Below are 15351 nucleotides of genomic sequence, written 5' to 3' on the forward strand. Positions count from 1 at the left end.
CGAATGTGGAGCCCTGGTTTAGGCTGCCAACCTCCAGAGGGTACCTGGAGATTCCCCCGCTATTACAACCCATCTCCAAGCAACGAAGATCCGGTGGAGTTATACTCCCGCTTTCCCCTCCCCAAAGTCAGTCCTCCTCAGACACCACGTCCCAACCCAGAGCTGGCAACCCTAGTCTCAGGAGACCATGCTTCTATGCCACAGCCAAGCCCTGTCTGCAGGGAGTACCCATGCCATAAATTGGCTATCCATGGTCTATTCCAGGAGTGGCCAAACTGTGGCTCTCCAGAGGTCCATGGACTACAATTCCCAGGAGGCCCTTGCAGGGCCTCCTGGGAATTGTAGTCCATGGACCTCTGGAGAGCCACAGTTTGGCCACTGTTGGTCTATTCAATCAGGCAGAAATTCCTAGTCGGGCTATTTGAAATCTCTTGGACTGGAGATGCCAGGGATTAAATGTGGGACTTTGCACACAAAGAGCACGCTCCCCACCACAGCACTGCAATGCCTGTCATTACACAATGCCTGTTCAGTTGATGATTTCCTCAGCCTAAGCATGCGCATTGATGTGCCACCCTCCCTGTGCTGGTTTCTCACACTTCAGAAGAAGCAGCTGTAGCCCAAGTTTCCTGTTTCCTACTATTCCTTGGATCTTTCCTATCATTGTCCGTTCTGGATCTTTCCCACAATTAGCAGCATGCATCCACCCCCCTGCAACGACCCTGTTCTATTGCAGGGGTGCTATTTTCCAGAAGACCCAAAGCTTCCACATGCCTTGGTGTTTGCACAAGATTCACCAGTGCTTGCAGGGTTGTATCTGACAACACATTGCGATGACAGACAACGTGCTTATTTTCAAACGCTGGCACAATGGGCCTAGCTAGGGCATCTTTTCAGGACTTAAGCGGCAAAACGCTCTTCCCACTTTCCTTTCTGCCACGGAGCTGAGTTTGTTCATTACAGCATGTGGTAAGGGGGTGAGCCGTGGCGTGCAAGAGAGAAGAAGGGGAACAGGCGACTCCTCCAGGGGATCCCCAACCTCTTAACCCTGGTTGGGAAATTCGGCAACATGACATCCGCACAATATCCAATCCCCAGGATCCATTGTTTTCCAGAGGCCACGTGGTCCTGACGAGTTTGCAAAGGGTGTTATAGGAGGGATGCCTGTCCCCAGGTAGGACCAGGGGATCTCCCAGAATCCCAGCTCATCTCCAGGTGACAGAGATCAGCTCCTCTTGGGGAAATGGCAGCCTTGGAGGGGGGACTCCATGCTGTTATACTCCACTGAAACCCCTCCCCAAATCCCGCCCACTCTCAGCTCTGCTGCAGAATCTCCAGGTATTTCCCAGGCCACTGACCACCCTGTGTTATAGTGATATAAAACCAAAGCACTGTGGTCCCTTCGAGACTAGCAAGCGAAAAGGGTTGGGATTAGGGCTGGGGAGATGGGTTCAAATCCCCACTGTGACCATGGTGATAGTTCGTGGTGATAGATTTGGTGATAGTCTGGGGAGGACAGGGACCTCAATGGGTTGCAATGCCGTAGAGTTAGGGCTGCTAGCTCTGGGTTGGGAAATGTATCTGGGGACTTTAGGGGTGGTGTCAGGAGCGGGCGGGATTTGGGGTGAAGAGGGACCTCAGCGGAGGATAATGCAATGGAGCCCACCCTCCAAAGCAGCCATGTTCTCCAGGGGGACCGATCTCTCTCTCCTGGGGATCTCCAAAGCATCTGTTTTGTCCAGAGAAATTGATCTCTGAAGTTCAGAAACCAGCAGTAATCCCAGAGGGCTTATCCCTACAATAGAGTCAAACTACTAAAGCATCCGTTTTCTCCAGGGAAGTTGATCTCTGGAGATGAGCAGAAATTCCAGAGGATCCCCAGGCCCCACCTGGAGGCTGGCATCCCTACTCTCTCAGTTGGGCCTAACTGATCCTGTGGTTATTGTGAAGGCAAAATAGAGGACGGGAGTGCCACGCTGGTCAATCTGAATGCCTTGTGTGGAGCCTGGGATAAAAACCACAGCAGACAGATAGCTTCTGATATGGCTGGGCTTCAAAGCCAACATAAAAGGTCCCCCACTGTCCATGCAAATACACTAAGGGAGCTGCCTGGGCTTGTTTACTCCCATGGATGCAGCCAGGGTCCTGTCAAAAGACTTGTTTTAGGCACCAGCATCTGGGGAACTTGCCCCCTCCTTTCTGAACTTCCTATATATTGCGCGCACACACACACACACCAAACAACAACAACACACAGTGTGCCATCAATTCCCAGGGCTTGCAAGCCAAGGGACTCACAGGGATGGTTTGCATTGCCCTCTTCTGCCTATCAGGGGGACCCAGATGATCCACCATGTCTTGTGCACACACACTTTTTCAGATTATTATTGTTTGTTTGTTTGTTTATTGCCTGCCATTCCCGAACGGGCTTGTGGTGGGTTACAAATGTCCAATGAAACAAGATCTCCTCAACCATATAGACAGGTAGAGCTTCTTGTGAGCAGAGGGAGATACCATCCAGCTAGGGCGGACTCCCTGGCATTAAGGAAAGGAGTGAAGCAGGCCACCTCTGACCAACTTGGAAAGCAGCACAGGCCTTTCCTCAATAAGCAGATTGGAACAAAACAACAAGACCACCTTGAGCAGGGGTAGTCAAACTGCGGCCCTCCAGATGTCCATGGACTTCAATTCCCATGAGCCCCTGCCAGCGAATGGGAATTGTAGTCCATGGACATCTGGAGGGCCACAGTTTGACTACCCCTGACCTTGAGGTTACCAAGTTTCTTGCGGCACAAGCTCTTGCAGTTCAGAGCTCACATCCCCCTCATGAACAGGAATTTCACATGAAACATTAGAACTCTGTCCGAGAGCTGGACAAGGACCAGGGATTCCTCTGACTTTAGCTAGCTTAGAGAAACATAGGGAACCGGGTTATCACTGATGGCTGCCAGGGTAGTTGGTCTCAGGGCTTTTCTTCCTCGAATTTCATCTGGGTCCATCTCACCCTGCACATCTTCTCCTCAGGTCAGACTGGGATGCTAAGGCGGTGAGGATGTCGAAAATCTAACGTGGGCCAGTGAGGGTTATGGTTGCCACCTCCAGATCAGGAAATACCTGGTAGGGAGCCTGAGGAGGGTGGGGTTGGAGTAGGGGAGGGGAAGGATTTAATTTGAGCGTAATGCCATAGAATTCACCTTCCGAAGCAGCCATTTCTCCCACGTGAACTGATCTGTCACCTGGAGATCGGCTGTAATCCCAGATCTCCAGGCATCACCTGTGGACTGGCAATTCCAGTCTGTGGAGGTCCCAAGCTAGGAAGGCATTCAGCCCACCCATGGGGTAGTAGGCAAGGCTCCCCCCATTTCATGGGCATTCTGGGACCCTTCCACCCATCTCTATCATGCTGCTGGAAATCCAGAGCACCTAACAAGGACTTCCAAATTGGGCACCACTTTAACAGGCTGGTTAACTGAAATGGGTTGTGTCAGGATGCCAGAGAGACATTCGCATGGATTAATCCAGGTGGGATTGGTCTACGAATGAAAACAAGGCAGAGCAGTTGTAGTAGCTCCAAGGTTCAGGTTTCTGTTGTAGCCAACTCTTTTACTTCAGCCTCAAACACCTCCTCCCCTCCGTTTATAAGAACTTAAGAAGAGCCCTGCTGGATCAGACCACTGGTCTGTCTAGACCAGCATCCTGTCTCACACTGTAGCCAGCCAGTTCCTCTGGAGGTCCAGCCACAGGGCAGAGAAACTGAGGCCATAAGAACGTCAGGAGAGCCCTGCTGGATCAGACCAGGGAGGGCCCATCTCGTCCAGCCTCCCGTCTCACAGTGGTCAACTAGTTGTTCTGCAGGGCCAGTAATAGGAAAGAGAGGCCGAGGTCTTCCTCTGGGTTTGCATTCTGGCTCTGGGATTCAGAGGATTAGTGCCTCTGAATATGGAGGTTCCCCTCAGACACTATGGCTAGTAGCCACTGATAGTAGACTAATGAATCTCTCTAATCCCCTTTTCAAGTTGTCTTTTCCTGTGACTATCAGGGCATGCTCTGGCAGCAAATTCCACATTTTAATTACATTTTGTATAAAGTCATATTTCCTTTTTTTCCCATCCTGAATCTACATTTAGGGCCTTACTAAAGTCTTGCCTTTGCTTTTCTTGTGCTATCTGAATTCATGCATTTTCCTGTATAGCTGTGGAGCTCAGGGTGATATAGAGCTTATCCGCTTTTCCTGGGAGGCAGGATAAGGCCAAGAAAGAAAGCCTTATGCCGCCCAGTTTTTTTTCCTGGCTGGATTTGAATCTGAATTGAGTCTCTCACCTCCCACCCCAAACCATCTAGATAGCTTCTGTAGGCATCTCTACCGTCTAGTTTGGTAATCCACAGCAGCAGATGCAAGCGTATGGAGTCCAGTGTCTCCTTGAAGACCAAAAAAGTTTAATTTTGGTATTAGCTTCCATTGTGCATGTTCATGTATCTGAAAAAGTATGCTTGCACGCAAAGACTTCTGATCAGAATTAAACTTGCTGGGTCTTTAAAGGTACAAACCACAAAGGAGAGTGATAAAACCAAACGTGGAAAAATATAAATAATTGTTTGTCGGAGCTCAAAAATGTCTAAAACACACAAAAGAATATCTATTTGGCTCACATAACGCATCTCAGTGACTACACCAGCAACCCGAACAATGTTAGATCTAGAGTCAAGTGGGTCTGTGTTGGTCTGTAGCAGCACAATAGAACAAAATCAGAGTCCAGTGGCACCTTTAAGACCAACAAAGATTTATTCAAGGCGTGAGCTTTCGAGTGCTTGCACTCGAAAGCTCACGCCTTGAATAAATCTTTGTTGGTCTTAAAGGTGCCACTGGACTCTGATTTTGAGTTTAGATCTAATGCATTTCGTTCATACTGATCTTCATCAAAGGCCAATTCGTATTGGGGGGATCCTCAGCCAGCAAATAGTTCTTATTCCTCCCCTGGGTACCGGAGAATCCTGCCGTGTGCAGTCGTTATATATCACTGTATCTGTATATTGACCACTGATGAAGATCAGTATGATCGAAATATGTTAGCTCGAAACTTGTTGCCATTACTGGTATGCTCACTGAGATGTTATATGTATGCCAAAGAGATCTTTGGTGTTTTTCAAACATGTTTGAGCTCTACTAATAAATTGTGTATATTTTTCTGCTTTTAGTTCTACCTTTATGGTTCTTGCCTGTTTTCTAGGTTGGGTTTCTCCCCCCTTTGAATTCCTAAAGGTGTCCCTGGACTCAAACTTTGTTATGTCGCTTAAGAAGAACATGGCCACCCACCTGAGTCAATCTTCACGGATAAAAGAAGACTGGGATGGCACTGGGGGGGGGGATTACTAGGCCACAGGGAACAGCACCCCCCCCCCATTTGAAAGTAAGCTAGTTGTCTCATACAAGATTCCCAAAAGTCCTACGTTGGAGAAGGCAGGATGAGGCAAGATGGTGACAGATTGGAGAAATTAGATCTCAGGCCAACAAGTTTCAGGGTATATCCTCACTTTGACTCTCATACTCTTACGTCCTGAAACTCTTGTTGGTTTGTGCAGCGCCAATGGATTCAAATTGCTATAGCCAAATGGAGGGGAAAGCCTCTTTATTGATTGATGTGGAGTGTATCACCACGAAAAGCACAGAATTGGTTAATTTCTGTGAATTTCATCATAAGACATCCTAGTCCCATGGTATACCACATTGGTCAGTCCTCACCTGGAGTCCTGCGTGCAGTTCTGGAGGCCTCAATTGCAAAAGGATGTGAGAGGGTTCAGAGGAGAGCAACGAGAATGATCTGGGGCCTGGGGACCAAGCCCTGGGAGGAAAGGCTGAGAGACCTGAGGATGTTCAGCCTGCAGAAGAGGAGGCTGAGGGGGGACAGGGTGGCTTGAAATATTTCAAAGGTTGTCACTTAGAGGAGGGCAGGGCAGGGAAAGGGTCCTGTTGGCAGCAGTCAAACGACGTGCCAAAAGCTATCGGCTAGATATTGCGGAGGAGGGAGGCAGGGAATTAGTAGTCAAAGTAGTTCAGCAGTGGGATGTGCTGCCTAAGGAGGTGGGGAGCTCCCCCTCACTGGCAGTCTTCAAGCAGTGGCTGGACAGATCCTTATCCAGGATGCCGTAGGCTGATTCTGCCTTGGGTTGGACTAGATGGCCTCTCCCAACTCTATGATTTGTCCCTCGCGCGTTCACAACATTATGCTAATGATGACTTCCCTTTCTTTGTTTCCCTCAGGTATTTCCGACAGTGAGCACAATGACATCCAGCTTGGGACCGATGAACCCGATTAATTCCTATGTGACGTTGAACCCCCTCAGTTCTCCCGGATCTATGAATATGACCTACCCAAACAGCGGCTTGAATAGCCCTTCTCTCACGGGGCTGACCAATGCGAGCAGTCCGATGGGCCTCCCATCCGTGACGTCCCCTGTCAGCCCGGTGTTGACTCCCTTGGGGGCTCAGGCCCCCACGCTCAATCCTCTGTCCCCATACCAGAATGTCGGCCAGTCAATGGCTCCTCTCAGCTATTCTCCGTCCAGCATCAACAGGCCCAAGGAGATCAACAAATCCTACCGGCGCACACTGACCCACGCGAAGCCGCCCTACTCGTACATCTCCCTCATCACGATGGCCATCCAGCAGGCCCCGAGTAAAATGCTGACCCTCAACGAGATCTACCAGTGGATCATGGACCTCTTCCCTTACTACCGTGAAAACCAGCAGCGTTGGCAGAACTCCATCAGACATTCGCTCTCCTTCAACGACTGCTTTGTCAAGGTGGCCCGCTCCCCTGAGAAGCCTGGCAAAGGGTCCTACTGGGCCCTCCACCCCAATTCGGGGAACATGTTCGAGAACGGCTGCTACCTGAGGCGCCAGAAGCGCTTCAAAATCGAGGACAAGGCCAAGAAACCAAGTGCCAAAGCTTCCGGTGCCCAAGAGCAACCCTCCAAGATTTCGGAAGGTCTTCAGGAGGGACAAAGTCCCAACACGAGTTCGGAAGGGGCTGAATCCGGTCACTCGGACACCTCCCACGGGTCCGAGGAGCAGAGGGGTTTGGTTCAGCTGGATTGCTCTGGGCCACAGGGCTCGCCCCCGATAGCGGAGACATCCCCAACCCCCATTTCCCAGTCCATGAATAGCCACTACTTTTCCACATCCATCACCAACCTGGACCTTCCGAGCGATCTCAAAATGGACCCCCAGTTCAACTTCAACCATCCATTTTCCATCACCAACCTGATGTCCACAGAGCAGAGCCACAAAATCGACCTGAAATCCTATGAGCAGACGATGGCCTTCAACGGTTACAACTCACCGCACCCGGTGGAAAGCAAACACGCCTACGAGACGTCCACCTCTCTCAGCGAGACGGGCTCTTACTACCAAAACCTGTACAGCCGCTCCCTGCTCAACGCCTCGTAAGGCTCCGGGCCGCATTACAACACCAGAAAGGAGCAGGCCGGAGACATCGCTGTCTCCTTCCACAATTACCAGAAAGACCATCCGTGCGCTATTCCCACTCATTGCCCTGGACGAAATACAGCAAGGGCGGGAAGAGGGGGACACAGCGAAAGGTCTGGCCTGTCCAGAACACGATGAAACCGTTTGCTTTCCAAGACAGATATTTCGACACAATGGTCAACAGCCTGCTGGAGAGCTCCCCATTCCTAGGCATTCGCCTGCTCATCATAACCAGGGAACAGGAAGGAATTTTACTCCTTGTTGCCATCAAATGATGGCCATTGATTTGTTTTTGCAACGGCCTCTTCCGGCTCTTGGGACTGTCGCTAGCATAGGCCAATGTTGCCGTTTCAAAATGGCGGACTGCAGTCCAGAGTCTACAGTTACAAGAGAGGCTCCAAATCCCCCTAAGAGTGGAGGTATCAGCACGGACACCGAAAAGGACATAAGAAAGGAAATCCCACCACAAGAGCTGTCCTGCTGACCACTCCTTGGTCCAGGAAGTGCGCCTTTCCGATGATGTTACAGTCACTGGTTGAATTGTTGTCTCGGGATGCTCAAGCCCACCCCCAATTAGGTCAGAATTGTATGTGTCAGGGCTTCATTGTTACACCCACCAAGGGGGCTAGGTACGCCAAAGACAATTTAGGCCTCCGCCTGAAGATGAGCAGGGACAATCTATTTCAGATTTTTTTAAAAAAGAAAAGTGGGTTTATATTTAAATATTTGTGTTTTCTGTTGGGAAAAGGGGTAAGAGTTGATTTAATATATCATACTGTAGAGCAGATTTAGGGGTGTCTTTGTTGAAGTGGTGTATTTTTTTGTATTAATGATAATTAAAAAAAAAACCAAAAATCACATGAAGTTTTTGTTTTCCCAGCAAGAATTAAAAAATCTGGTAGCATCATTTCAGAAGGCTCCCAGTTCCAAATGTGAATTTTTAACTCTCAGTTGTAACCAGGCTATTCAGAAATGACAGGGATATATCAATAAGATCAAATCCTTCAGATTCAATCCAAAAATTGTAATTTACTTATTTTAATTTTGATTCCCCCCCCCCTCCACATGCAGCCGGCTCAGTGACTTGGGCTAGTCACAGTTCTCCTAAGGCAGTTCTTGCAGAGCAGTTCTCTTGGAGCTCTCTCAGCCCCCACCGATCTCCCTGGGTGTCTGTTGTGGGAAGAGGAAGGGAAGGGTGTTTCTAAGCCGATTTGGGACTCTTTCGGGTGGTGCAAAGCAGGATATGAAAAAACAGCTCTTCTTAATTTTAAAAATTCCACCTTACCCTTTAGCACCAAGGCTGCTCAGTAGTTTTATGACACAGAAAAATAAATAAATAAATAAATAAATAACTTCAACAGAAGCAATTCAAAACAACACAGTGGTACCAAAAGCAATTCAAATAAACTTCAGCACAGTGCTCACAAACCATGCACTCCAGGTGATGTATGGAGACCTCCCAGAATTAAAACTGATTTCCAGGGGAGGGAAAGATCAGTCCCCTGGGAGAATATGACTTTTTGGAGGGGGGAACTCTGCAGCATTAAGGTCCTTCCGCAGGTTCTGCCCAAAAAATTCTCCAGGAATTTCCCAACCCAGAGTTGGTAACCCTATATAACAAGCACATCAACAAAGCATTCAGATTCACCATAAGCAGAATAGCAACACAGGAACACAACTTGGCAAGGCAACAGACAAATTAACAAGCTGACCCAATATAGCAGTAAAACCACAAGGAAAACAAATAAGTAAACCACAGTGAATCAAAAGCTAGGGTGAGTGATTTTATTTATTTTTGCTGGTTGGTATAAATTCACGAAGTCTGACGCCCGGTGTGCAACTGAAAGAAGAGCATACCAGAGACAGGGGGCCATAACGGGAAGGGCCCTGCTCCTTGCAATGAGTCAGCATTTGGCTGAGATATGAACCAGTTACTCCCTATCACTTTCTTTTTACTTAAAAAGAGAGCCTTCTTTTTAAGGACTTCTAATCTGGTGGACTTCTAATCTGGCATGCCGGGTTTGATTCTGCACTCCCCCACATGCAACCAGCTGGGTGACCTTGGGCTCGCCACGGCACTGATAAAACTGTTCTGACCAAGCAGGAATATCAGGGCTCTCTCAGCCTCACCCACCCCACAGGGTGTCTGTTGTGGGGAGAGGAATGGGAAGGCGACTGTAAGCCGCTCTGAGCCTCCTTCGGGTAGGGAAAAGCGGCATATAAGAACCAACTGTTCTTCTTCTTCTTAAAAAAAATCGGTGTCATCCAAGGACATTAGGCACAATTCCAGCGCTCCCCAAATTTCCTCAGGCCTGCACCAGAAAACACAACAGCAAATGGCAATTTCTCCCTTTGGGTGCTGCAAGCCCAACAATATCTTCACACTGCACAGCTCACATCAGTGATGGGAGGCAGTGGATAAAGGAATGTCACCCCTCCAAGAGCTTATGGCAAAAAGGAGCATCCGTTCTTTTGCCCTGACTCCCCCCCCACACACACACACACAAAGGGGGAAATTTGTCCCTGCCAGGAGTAGTGAGACCTCTGAGGTCGGGAGGCCTACACCGTTGTCTAGCAACCAAGGTCTATCCTGTCCTGTCCTGCAAGGAGCAACTCTGACCAAGAAGTGATAGGCCGGAGCCTACAGTTGCCAACTCTGGGTTGGGAACAACTTGGAGATTTTGGATGTGAAGGCTGAGGAGGGTGGGGGTTGGGGAGGGAAAGAACTTCAGGGTGGGATAAATGCCATTCATTCCTCCTTCCCAAGCAGTCATTTTCTCCGGACAGCGGATCGCTGCGTCCTGGAGATCAGTGGTAATCCCAGAGAATCCCCCGCCACCCCCTGGAGGTTGGAAACCAGTTTTTAAACTGGTCCTATAGGTCAGGGGTAGTCAACCTGTGGTCCTCCAGATATTCACGGACTACAGATATTCACGGACTACAATTCCCATGAGCCCCTGCCAGCAAATGCTGGCAGGGGCTCATGGGAATTGTAGTCCATGGACATCTGGAGGACCACAGGTTGACTACCCCTGCTATAGGTATCTGTTGCAAATCAGTTTGACCTGCAGCAAATTACCTGCGGGAATATCACTTGGCTCCTCAGGGTTAATAGCTTCAGTGGCAGATTTCTGCATCTTAAAACCTCTGTTAAAGAGAAATATTTTCCCCCACCTTCTTTCCTGGCCAATTTACTTGCAAGGGGCTCCTGCCAAGTCACAACTCCATGGCTTCCTGCCCTCCATCACCCTTCGGGGTCTGAGGATTGGAGGCCAAAATTGCACTGCTACGTGGAGGGCTGAATTTGGCCCAAGAGACATCAGTTCCCAGCGTCCATTACCTAGTCAGGCCTGCTAGTCTCCAGTCGGCTGGCATATTTTTTCCACTCCTCTGGCAAGGGGGTTAGCCGTGTTAGGATGCTGCTGCACCCATGCACTAACTGCAATTTTTAATATTCCAGCTGAAGTTTTTGTGAGGTCCGCTAGAAATCTCATGTCGAAGTTTTTGAGCAGTGTTTCATGCCACGCTGGTCCCTTGCAGCCAAAATCAACAGGACTTTTGAGATAAGTGACCCCCCCCCCAATCCCTGAGTTCAGGGACTTTGTTTCAGCTCTTTATTGTGACTCCAGCATGATGGAACAAGGAGGCAAAAAGTGAACCATAGAAACCCACCACCAGCCCCAACTTATCTATACAAGCCCCATGATAGATCTTCCCGCCAGTGTGAGTTATTGGTCAGTTTCCCTTTAAACTGACTGGATCCGGCAGGCGGGATCTAGCCGCACAGTGGCTTACGATCCTGCCTCAGACCTCAAGCTTGGTCCTCGGCAGAACTACAGACCCAACTATTTCAGCAGAAGGAATCTGTAAATTGTTCTTCTCACACTGATCACACGACCTATGTAAGCTTATGTGCCGTCACATGAAAATAAAGGTCCCCTAAAACGTTCTTTTCGATCTGCTCTGTGTGCTGACGTTAAACCGTGGCAATCATTCCATGGCTGGCGCCACCTTTTGCAGCAGCCATTTTGTGGTGGCCATGTTGTTGCCCACCATGCCATGTCAGGATGCCCAAGGGGCCTGCTGGATGCCCGCACTAGTGTTTTCAGGACAAAGGCAGATTTCACCTCCTTTGTAAAAGGGAAATAAGCTTGGTTGGCTAGAGATTGGCCAATAGCTCAGGCCTACAGTGCTAAAAAGAACAAAGGAGAGGCCTAGAGTCAGAACCAGAACCACACAGAGCTTGAAGAGACCCCAAAGGGCCATCCAGTCTAGCCCCCGATCTTCTCGGGGATTTAAAAATCAGACAGGTGCTCATCCAATCTCCCCCTAGAAACTTCCCACGAAGGAGACTCTACCACTCTCAGAAGAAATATATCCCATCTATGAACCTCCCTCACTGTCAGAAAACACTTCTTAATATTGAAGCGGAACCTCCTTTCCCGTCATTTGAACCCACGGCTCCTAGTCCTTGTCTCTAAAGCTGCAGTCAACAAGTTGGCCCTCTCTTCTAAAGTTTCACTCTACTGCTCCCTCTTAAAAGCTTGGTCTTGAGGACTAGTGTTCTGAGGTGCTCCACGTTTTCTGAAAAAGAAAAATGGGGAGGAAGGAGAGGCTTCCCTTAAGGGTCTCTTCAAGCCACGTCGTCCGGCCTCCTAGCCCAACCTTTACCCTCCACTGTGGCTACTCACCATTGTCCATGACCCTTGGCTTTGTTTACTCACCAAACACAGTGCCCACGCTGCCAGGTGGGACCATCTAGGCCCCCAGTCCTGCCCCCCACCGCCTTTGCAGTCCAGATTAATCACTAACTTGCCACGACCCAAGACACCCGGGCATCGGGGTCATCCAATACCTACACGATCAAGCGCTGCACGTTCCGACTTCCCACACTTGCGCACCCTGCCGGACTTCCTAATGCATCTCCTGGTATTTCTCCCGCTCTAGGATCCTGTAGCATCCGCTAGGGCTTAACAGAAAATGGAGATTAAAGGGCCCGCAGGAGAGCCTCTGCTCAGCACACAGAAGGTCCCCAGTTCAATCCCCTCCATGTCCAGTTCCAAGGATCAGGGAGGCGGAAATAGGAAGAGCCACTGCCGGTCTGAGGCTAAAATCTAGACTCATCGGACTTGGTCTACAGCAGCTCCACGTGGTCTCCTGGCAGTCCATCGACAAAGGCTGCTGTGAGGAGAAATGGGATCTCATTTAAGAAGTTCAATTCCCTTCCCCAGAGTGCAAAGATGCTGCACCTTGTCCAAATTCCCCTCCCATCCACAGCATGGTTGTGTATGCTCCCGCATCTCATTTTTAGTCTTTTCTGATCAGCCTGTCCAACCCTGCCGTTCCTCGAAAGCTTATTGGCTTCCTCATAAAGCTGGAAACCGTAAGGTGCCACTGGAGATCTCCCTCTGTTGCAACTGGCCCCCAGGCGGCCAAGATCACGTGGAGAAAATGGCTGCTTTGGAGGGTGGATACTGACACTGTACCCCATTGAACTCCCTCCCCTCCCCAAACCTCCCCCCAAATCTCCAAATATTCCCTCACCCACTTCCTGAAAACATTGGGTGGGACCCAAGAAGCGTTGGGCGGTGCTGGGGCACCCAAAATACCACGTTAGGAACTCTGTTCTAGCCCACGGAGAAGGGCTTCCTCAAACAGAGGAATGTTTTTAATTGGAGGAAGACTTTTCTGTCCAAAGATGGTAGTAGAAGGGAATTATAGGATCCCACTCAGAGAGAGAGAGAGTGAGATCATGGCACCCAGTTCTCTCCCTCTCTGGTTCCCTCCCAGTTTGGTGAAATGGTCATGAGTGTGGACTTCTAATCTGGTGAGCAGGTTTTCATTCCCTGCTCCCCCACATGCTGGGTGACCTTGGGCTAATCACAGCAATGATAAAGCTGTTCTGACCGAGCAGTGATATCAGGGCTCTCTCAGCCTCACCTCCCTCACAGGGTGTCTGTTGTGGGGAGAGGAATGGGAAGGCCACTGTAAGCCACTTTGAGACTCCTTCGGGTAGAGAAAAGTGGCATATAAGAACCAACTCTTCTTCTCATCCATCCATCAACAAATATCTAGCATCTATCTATCTAATAATCTGAAATTGTTATTTTATATTTATTTATTTGTGTGTATCTCAATCTATCATCTCTTATCTATCATCTAAAATTATTTTATATTTATTTGTCTATCTATCAACAGCTATCTAGCATCTATCAGTCATCCGTCCATATGTCCGTCCGTCCATCCTCTCTCTGTCTCTCTCTAGTTCCAAATGTATACATGCAGAGGTTCCAGCCTCCGCAAATCCCTGAGAAAAACGGTTCTCACAAATACCAAAAGCCTGTGAAATGCTTGTGACACTCCCGGCAGGGGAAGGAAAAGGTCTCAGCAAGTCTTCCGAATTATTCTCCTTTGATTGATCAGACTTCACCTGTCCAGTCCTTTGGGGCAAAGAATGGGTCCTCCTTGCCTATGCCCTGCTGGGTCGGTATACAGGTGTGTTGGCTGCCCATTCAGAAATGGGGAAGGCCTGGGGCCAAGTACACCTTGGAAGTAAGGTCACCAAGTTGCCCCCTAGGGAGGGCATGGACCTCAGTGGGGCCCAGAGCTATAGAGGAGGGGTAATCAACCTGTGGTCCTCCAGCAAAGGCTGGCAGGGGCTTGTGGGAATTGTAGTTCATGAACATCCGGAGGACCACAGGTTGACTACCCCTGCTATAGAGTACGTCCACACACACCCCCAGGGAACTGATCTCTGTGGTCTGGGGATAGGGGGATCCCCAGGCCCTCCCTGGAGGTTGGCATCCTTTCTTGGGATGTTCCAGACGTTTTATCCTGGACCGCCCTCCCGTTCCCGCAGAGACGCGTGGGTCCGCCCTATGCGGCTCGGGGGCGAGAGGCAGAGGGGCTGCTTCTCCACGTTCAGAGACACTCGCGTCCTACCTTGCGGGGCTGTCGTGAGGCTAAGTGAGGCCCCTGGGGACGGGGCAGCTTATCTGCGGGCGGGAGATCACTGCCCAGCCACACCCGGCTCGGAGGGAGGGCGGCCGGGGCAGGGGTGCCCAGCAGCCAGCCAGCCAGCCAGCCAGCTAGCCAACCGGTGCGGCGCGACGGCTCCCGGCCCGGCGGCCGCCTTGAATGGAGCCAGTGTGCGCCGGTGCGCGTGTCCGCCGGGCCCGGCTGGCCGGACGCAGCGCGATTCCGCACATTCCTGCTGGAAAAAACAACAGCACGGCAGAAAAGCGCCTCTGTGCCGCCTGGCCCAGCCCCAGCCCGAAACTCCCGGGGAAGAGGCACCCGCAGGACCCGGCGCGGCGGCCGGAGGAGAGGCGGGCGGGGGGAGCGGCCCCAAAGGCCTGCGCTGCCCGACCCCCTCGCTCCCCTTCCCAGCAAAGGAGACCAGGAGGAGCCCCCCTTCCCCCCCCCTCTCTCTTTTGCTTTCTCTTCTCTTTCTCAATCTTCTTTCTTTCGTTGTGTTTCTCTTTTAATCGCTTTTCTCTCTTTTCCTTTGCCTTGCTGTATCTTTTTTGGATTCTTTCTTTTTATTTCCGTGTCATTTTCTCTTTCTCTCAGCCTCATTCTCTCTCTCTTTCTTTCTTTCTGTTTTTCCTGGCAAAATTCTGGCCAGCAGGAAAGTGCATTGCTTCCCTGTGGCCTTAAAAAGCACAGCAGCCCTCCCCCTCCCCCTCCCGAATGGGGCACTGGGACACCTACCCAACCCGGGGCCATCTGGGGGAGACCCTGCAGGGATTTCCTTAACCCGCTTGAATTCCTGTCTGCCAAAGGCAAGAGCTGACCATCCTAATGAGGCGGCACTCAAGAGGGGCGTTTTAAATTCTCCAGCCACCTCCTGGGCATCGTTTCCA

General features: G+C 50.3%; 1 protein-coding gene across 2 annotated transcripts in view; it reads left to right on the forward strand.

Moving 5' to 3' along the window:
* Positions 1-8344, forward strand: part of FOXA3 (forkhead box A3) — a 32511-nt gene extending 24167 nt beyond the window's left edge. The window contains exons 1-2 of one of the 2 annotated variants that reach the window (XM_077318519.1): positions 5216-5408; positions 6260-8344. In XM_077318519.1, the coding sequence (XP_077174634.1) occupies positions 5349-5408; positions 6260-7447 (1248 nt within the window). In that variant the 5' untranslated portion in view covers positions 5216-5348 and the 3' untranslated portion in view covers positions 7448-8344. Of the gene's footprint in view, positions 1-5215; positions 5409-6259 lie in introns of those variants that run through there. The other variant, XM_077318518.1, reaches the window with a different exon arrangement.
* The last annotated feature ends 7007 nt before the right edge of the window (positions 8345-15351 follow it).

The sequence above is a fragment of the Paroedura picta genome, unplaced genomic scaffold (assembly GCF_049243985.1).
Source record: "Paroedura picta isolate Pp20150507F unplaced genomic scaffold, Ppicta_v3.0 Ppicta_v3_sca21, whole genome shotgun sequence".
NCBI lineage: Eukaryota > Metazoa > Chordata > Lepidosauria > Squamata > Gekkonidae > Paroedura > Paroedura picta.